Source organism: Stomoxys calcitrans, chromosome 3 (genome assembly GCF_963082655.1).
Source record: "Stomoxys calcitrans chromosome 3, idStoCalc2.1, whole genome shotgun sequence".
Taxonomy (NCBI): Eukaryota; Metazoa; Arthropoda; class Insecta; order Diptera; family Muscidae; genus Stomoxys; species Stomoxys calcitrans.
In genome coordinates this window covers 33,567,780-33,575,610 of record NC_081554.1, presented here as the reverse complement: position 1 = coordinate 33,575,610, position 7,831 = coordinate 33,567,780, and the positions used below count along the sequence as shown (strand labels likewise).

The 7,831-nt window shown below is 39.0% G+C and overlaps 1 protein-coding gene across 3 annotated transcripts in view; it reads right to left on the bottom strand.

Annotated features, from left to right (window-relative positions):
- Positions 1-1,666: 1,666 nt before the first annotated feature.
- Positions 1,667-7,831, bottom strand: part of LOC106091420 (cytoplasmic protein NCK1) — a 94,971-nt gene continuing 88,806 nt past the window's right edge. For all 3 annotated transcript variants that reach the window (XM_013257937.2, XM_013257936.2, XM_013257938.2), the window contains 2 exons: positions 2,262-2,681; positions 1,667-2,197 (listed from right to left, as the gene is read on the bottom strand). In XM_013257937.2, the coding sequence (XP_013113391.1) occupies positions 1,988-2,197; positions 2,262-2,681 (630 nt within the window). In that variant the 3' untranslated portion in view covers positions 1,667-1,987. The remainder of the gene's footprint in view (positions 2,198-2,261; positions 2,682-7,831) is intronic.

Sequence of the window (7,831 nt, the reverse complement as noted above, 5' to 3'; positions counted from 1 at the left end):
GGAGGGCGGCATTCTGACAGATCTGAATATTATTCCACTGCGTGTCACATAGTTGACGAGACCACACTGGCGCTGCATAACTTACCACAGACCGGCCAATTGCTTTGTACGTGGTCAACAAGGTTTCTTTGTGCTGCCAGCAAGTGACTTGAGGACCTTGTTTCTATTTTTGACTTTATAGCAGATTGCTGTGGCATGTGGGGAGAATGTGTAAGAGCTGTCAAATGTGACGCCAAATATTTTGGGACACTTGATGGTCGGAATCATTTCTCCATCGACCATCACACTCAGCTCAGTATTCACCTCACGCGTATTTGTAGTGAACAGTGTGGCTGAAGATTTGGTGGCGGATATCTTCAGATTTCTTGCAGTGAAATATGAGGCAAGCTCGTTGAGGTAAACATTCAACCTATCGCCTATGTCATCAACGGGTGGGGGAGCCTGATGCCATGATCGTACAATCGTCCGCATATGATACGATCTCTATGCCGTCTGGAGGGGTTGGAATGGATGACAGGTAGAGGTTAAACAGTGCCGGAGATATCACCCCACCTTGGGGAACTTCCTGTTTCACTCTACGGTGTTTCGACTACTTATCCCTATCCCTAGCCATCCGTAGTTGCCAGGTGCGTTGCTATCGACTCATCAAAACTTAGAAGTGGCTTGTTTTAATTTTAGAACTTTGAAAGTTCTCTTGGCCAGTTAAAATGAAATACCAGTAAAAAAAATTTCAAGTTCAGCCTTCTCACTTTCCTTTTGGGAGATACATAAGAGTAAGTGTCGAATCGATATTAAATAAATGTGTGCATTTAGTAGTCTAGTTGCGGTTGTGTGATTTTTCATTTGCAATTTGATTTATGTTTTATTTTTCTTTCAATATTTTATAATAATATGTACTAATATGAATATGCAATTTAATGTTTCTGTCGTTTTCCTTATGTTTCGGTTCATATTTAATTAATATTTCTATGTGGCATTTTCATTCTAACTTGGATCCTAACAGAAAGAGGCTCATCAGCTGTATTTTCCCCATATTATTTCGATGCGTTTGGTTTTCCTTTGCGCATTCAAATCCAAGTGATGTTTCAAAACTGTTTGCTATGCTTTCCTATGCATTTTGTATCATGTAATTGGTTGGGCTTTTAAAGAGGATTGAGGGTTACTGTTTTGGTTTTGTTTTAGAATGGTCACGCTTTTAAGCTGTTTTAGCAAAAACAAATAATTTTAAAGAATTTGTCTTCACATGATTGGTTTCTGCTGTTAGTTATTATTTATATGTATATGTAAGGTGTTGTGTTTGTTTATTTCTTTTTTTTTTTCTATATATATATATTTTATATATATGTATGTATATTGTAGTATGTATAGATAGTATATAGCTAATAAATGTAAATGTTGTAATTTGACAATTATTATGTTTTTTTTCGTTTTTATTTTGTTTTAATTTGCAATTTCTTGTTGCTGTGTTCTTTATATTGGTAATAATCCTTGTTTTTATTTTTTTTTTATATAGTATGCTGTTATTACTTTTCTGCTTTCTGGTTTTTTTGTTTTTCTTTCTCCTGTGTGTATATATAATATTTATATATAAATATGAAATAATTTCAGTTGGTTTAATTCATTCTCTTGGGTTATCATCGGCTGTGTTGGTTTGGAAAAACTACAATTGATTTTCTTGGTTTATTCTTTTATTAGCTTTTTTGTTTTTGTTTTGGGGGTTTTTTAAGGTGATATTGTGACAACATATTAGCATAATGGTAAATGGGGTATCTCTCCGAGTAAGTAATTGTTTAATGTGAATATGTCTTCTTGAGAAGATTTTGGTATAATTGGGATTTTTTTTACCTTTTACTTCAGTGTTCTTCTTTTGTTTTTTGTTTTCTGTTTTTTCTTCTTTTCTTTTCTTTTAATGAGGTGTTTTCTATTATTCTTTGTGTCTTTCCTATTTATATATATATGTATGTAGATAGCTTCCAGTGTGTAGAATTTACGTACCATTGGCTTTTGGTAACGGTCGCACTAAATATAATTTTTCGCCCTGCTTATTCGTATAGATGGGCGCTCTTTGGTAATGGTCTACTAGCTGATCTAGAGTATGAAACTTACGTTGACCTATGCAATACATGTTGTTCTCCACATGAACTCGGAAATGCTTATTGCGTCCGGGAGCCTTCAGAGAAACTGAATAGTCTCCCATCTAAATAGAAACAAAGTCGGTTAGTTAAATCTATTAAAATAAAATTCGAACAACATGCACTTACATTAGTTTCACTGTCACGTATTAGATAGTCGCCATCATGACCATGTTGATTTAATACCGTATCACATTGGCTGCGTGTTATGGCCCCATAGTACCAGGATTTACCAGCTAAATTGGGTCGTTCCATGGGGGGCGGTGAATTTTGTGGCATACCATCGGCACGACGATCAATGGAATCGCCATTAGCATTGGCCCCATTGTTACCATTGCCCGCTGCCCCACCATTGTTGCGATATGGTGTGCTGAGATATTCATTTAATTCTTGTAAATAATTGCGTGGAACTAAACCGACTTGACCTTGATTATTACGAGCCTTATACCAATCGGGATCTGAGGCAGGACGATCGACAATTTCTAAACGATCCCCCTTTTCGAATGATAGCTCTTGATCGTTATTTGAATTGAAACTATATAAAGCGACCTAGAATGAAAAGCAAAGAAAACAACAAAAAAATTTAGTAAGGCATGGTTTCTGTACAACTATAAAAACTCTAAACGTATGTATTGGGTTGCCTAAAAAGTAATTGCGGATTTTTCATATAGTCGGCGTTGACAAATTTTTTCACAGTTGTGACTCTGTAATTGCATTCTTTCTTCTGTCAGTTATCAGCTGTTACTTTTAGCTTGCTTTAGAATAAAAGTATATTTGATTAAAGTTCATTCCAAGTTTTACTAAAAATGCATTTACATTCTTTTAAAAAATCCGCAATTACTTTTTGGGCAACCCAATATATAAATGGTTGGTTATTTGTAGCATATTGATATATTGATCGCCACATGTGTCTTTTGTAAGACAATGATAGTTTATTGGTAACTAGCCGAAGCGGGTCCGCTTCGCTGCGCCTTCTTTAACCCTTCTTTCTTTCACCCTGTATGCGGATATGGAATTGGTGCCATTGTAGCCTTTGACGCGTTCAAATCCTGGCGAGAACATCGAACAAAGTGTTTACTTACTTTAATTGGCTATGGCAGAATATTTGTTCCACCAGCCGAACGTAGAATAGCATACCAAGCGCCTGGATCTTCTGCGCTCATTCCAAAATCTCTGACATCAAGTTTCGAGGCGTCTCCCACCACTTGATCTTTCCATTGGGCTTTTGGTCTTCCCGTGTTTGCCTTCAAACGACTTCTTTGCTGGAGCTTCTTCATCCATTCTGACAACATGACCTAGCCAACGCAGCCGTTGTATGTTGATGCGTATATCGTCGTCATACAGCTCGTGGTTCATACGTCGCCTATATTCTGAATTATCGCAAACTGGTCCATATATTTTACGAAGAATCTTTCAAAGCGGTGTTTATCCCCTCTTAATGTTGGCGACATTTGCGAGGTACAATGCCATGCATAGTAATTTTCCCCAAAGAGGTGTGGCACTGCGGGACGCCGTTCGGACTCGGCTATAAAAATAAAGGTCCCTTATCATTAAGTTTAAACTTGAATCGGAAAGCACTCATTGATGTGTGAGAATTTGCCCCTTCTCGATTTCTGGTGGTAATGTTCTTCCTTGGGGTAATGTTCTCATTAGGGAAGGGATGGCACCTCAGACATTTCGACTCAAATATGGTTATCAAATTCGTGCTGCACTTCCAAATCCCTTTAATTTGAGCCAGTAAATATGAACAGTTTGAAGGGTGTTTTAGGGTTTTAGGGCGTACCCCAAAACACATGACTCCAAAATTGGATATCAAATTCGTTTTCTACTCTCAAATACCTTTCATTTGAGTCCCATATTGTCATAATGGGTCAAAAGCGCCACCTAGACTTGAACGCAAATTTTAATGTCATATTCGTAATCTACTCCCTGATACCTTTCATTTGAGTCCCATATAGCCATGGTGGGCTTATATGCCCATTTGGGGGTATTTAGGGGTGGGCAACCTCCCATTACTTGGACCTAATGTTTTATGCCATATTTGTAATCTACTGCCTAATACTTTTCATTTGAAATTTGCCGAATGAACATTTGCCCATGAACATTCTACTAAGGAACAGGGGCGAACTTCTCACATATCAATGAGTGCAGTCCGATTCAAGTTTAAGCTCAATGATAAGGGGCCTCCTTTTTATAGCCGAGTCCGAACGGCGTGCCGCAGTGCAACACCTTTTCGGAAAGAAGTTTTACATGGCATATTACCTCAAAAATGTTGCCAGCATTAGGAGGGGAAAGCCACCACTAAAAATGTTTTCTGATAGTCTCGCCAGGATTCGAACCCAGGCGGACATGCTAACCTCTGCGCTACGGTTGCCTCCAGATTTTCGAATATATCTGTTCGTTTTCTGGTCTCCAATGCCTTACATTTGATACCCTTGTAGTGCCCATCGGACCACTTCGGATATGGGTGGCGTTTTTTGGGATAAGGGGAGGGTCCGCCTCCACCCGATATCTAAAAATTATATAGCCTATGTTTCCTTCCAGACAAACGTACACAATCTATGAAATTTTTAAGAAAATCGGATTAGGCAAGTTTCATATGGTCATAATGGGTCTAATGGCGTTTTTGAGGGGTGGCGTGACCCCTAATACTTTAATCTGATTTTGTATGCCAGATTCAAAATCTACTCCCGAATACCATTCATTTGAGCCCCATATTAAATGAACGTCAAATATGTCTGTTTGGGGTGTTTTGGGGTTGGGGCGAGCCGATGGGTACTTAGACTCAAATTGTAATACCATATTTGTATTCTACTCTCCAATACCTTTCACTTGATACTTATGTTGTCCCGATCGGTCCACTTTTGATTTTTGGTTGTGTTTTTGGCATAAGGAGGAGGGTCCGTCCCCCTTCCGATACCGAAAAGTTATATAACCTATGTTTCTTTCCAGACCAACATACACAATATGCGACAATTTTAAGAAAATCGGTTCTGCCGTTTTTCAGTTTATACGAAACAAACAAACCGCCGCCTATATATCCGTGATTGGCTAATGTGCCCATTTTGGGCGTTTTTGTAGGGGAGGGGTGACCCCCTATACTTCGACATCAGTTTGTATGCCATATTCGTTATCTACTCCCGCCGCATACTTTTTATTTGATACCCATATTGTGCTTATCGGTCCACTTTTGATTTTGGGTGGTGTTTTTGGGGTAACGGTGGAGGGTCCGGCCCCTTCCGTTATCAATAAATTATAAAGCCTATTCTACTTCCTGACCATATTGGTAATCTACTCCGAAATACCGTTCATTTGAGTCCCATATTGTCATGATCGTCAAATAAACCTATTTTAAGGGGTCTTGGGGCTAGGGCGGCCCACCAGGTACTTGGACCCAACTTTTATTATGAAATTCGTACTCTACCCTTGAATACCTTTCGTACTCTACTCTTGAATACCTATCTTCCTACATTGAATGATAATGATAGAAACCATTAATAGGAAGTATTATGAAATTTTTTATCTTTCTATAGAGGTCCTTCTGCCGTTTGTCAAATTAATGTACTAAAACCACCCTTTCCATTTACTAAACTACCCTTTTCTTAAAATATAGGGTACAAAATTTACCTTTTTTGATATAAAAGAATGGGTACTAAAATATCTTTTCATAAAAGAATGGGTACTAAAACTACCCTTTTATAAAAGAACGGGTAATAACTACCTTTTCATAAAAGAAAGGGTACTAAAAGTACCCTTTCTAGGTTTGTCAGACCGTCTTAAATAGTCCAAAGTTGTATAATTCCTCGATATAATGGCCTCATATCTAAAAAATATTAATTTTCTTGAAAGTCATGTCATGCGTACAACCGGCTGCCATGGGATTGAATTGTTGTTGTAGAATTGATTGTTGTTGTAGCAGTGTGTTGGAAAATGAGGCGGCAGCCCTTGCCGATGTATGATTCCATCGGATCAATGCGGTACGCACAATCGGTTGCCATGGGATTGACACAGTCTGATACTTTGAGCTACGATCTGTGTGGTGTCCATCGTCATCATGAAAAACTCAGCTGAGAGCTACCGGACACGTCCACAGGTTGCGTGTAGTGGAATCCTCCATACGGAGTTGCTGCAACTGCAGTTTAGGACAATCAGCGGTATGGAGCGGAGAGTTTCAGAGAGAGGCATCGCCTCTTGCATCAATACCTAGGCACTCACCATGCTCGATATGACAAGGTGAGTTATTTGCGCGATTTTAAATAACCAATGGCATTAACATTCTCGCGGCGATCGGTCCTTGCTCGAGCTTACTCACCTATAAGAGCTTGACGTGGATCGCTGCCTCCACATATAGACAAGTGGCTGCGGCAACCACCACAACAACAATTCTTATCCTATTTCCCCTAAATTTTGTACGTTATATTTTGCTGTTCGACTTTCAAAATCCAAATATATGGTCTGAACCGGTTCGTAGCAAGGCGAGTTATTGGCGCCTGTAAATAACCAATGGACATAACGATCCCGCAGTGAACGGCCCTATGGACCGGAACAACATTGTTCACCTATTGGCACCTGGCGAGCAACAAAAATAACTTAGTTTGTAAGAACATGAATGGTTTAAAGAACCTGAAGGGTTAAAAGAACCTGTAGGGTTTGAGGTAACTTAAAACGTTTGAAGGAACCGAAAAGGTTAGATGGAATCGGAAAGAATGGGGGGAACTAAAATCGAACCAAAAAGGTTCGAAGTTACCGGAAAGGTTTAAGGAGCTGATAAGGTTGAAGGAGTTGATAAGGTTGAAGGAGTTGATAAGGTTTAAGGAATCGGAAATGTTTGGAGAAATCTGAAAAGTTTGAAGTAACCTGAAAGATTTTAAGGCAACAGCAAGGTTTGCAGGAATTTGAAAGGTTTGAAGTAACTTCAAAGGTTAAAGAAACCTGGGAGGTTGGTAGGAACTTGAGGGGTTGGAAGGAACCTGAGAGGTTGGAACCAAAAATGTTTTGAGGAACCTGAAAGTAAAAAGATATAATTTAGACCTGACCGGCCGAAGAAACTGAAAAAACTTGAAGGAACCTGAAAAGTTTGAAGGAACCCGAAAGGCTGAAGGAACCTGAAAAGATGAAAGAACCTCAAAGATTTGTAGGAACCTAATTGGTTTGAAGGACTGAGAGGTTTGAAAGAAACTAAAAGTTTTGAAGGAACCTGAAAGGCTTGGAGAAATCAAAAAGGCTTGAAGGAAACTGAATGGTTTGAAGAAACCTGAAAGGTTTGAAGGAAACGGAAAGGTTTGAAGAAACCTGAAAGATTTGAAGGAACCTGAAAGGTTCGAAGGAAACTGAAAGGATTGAAGGAACCTGGAAGGTTTAATAGAACCTGATAGGTTTAAAGGAACCTGAAAGGTTTAAAGGAAACTGAAAGGTTTAAAGAAACCTGAAAGGTTTGAAGGAACCTGAAGGTTTGAAGAAACCTGAAATGTTTGAAATAGCCCGAGAGGTTTGAAGAAATCTGAATGGTTTGAAACAACCTTTAGGGTTGAAAAAACCTTAAAAGTTTGAATCAACCGGAAAGGTTTGAAGGAACTTCAAAGGTTTAAAGGTAGCTGATAAATAAGAGGGAAAAATGTGGGAGGTCGACAAGCCTACAAATGCGGCCGCGGGCATTCAGCGATTTCAAGAGGAGGGTCTCAGTCAGGGTTCAGGTGGTT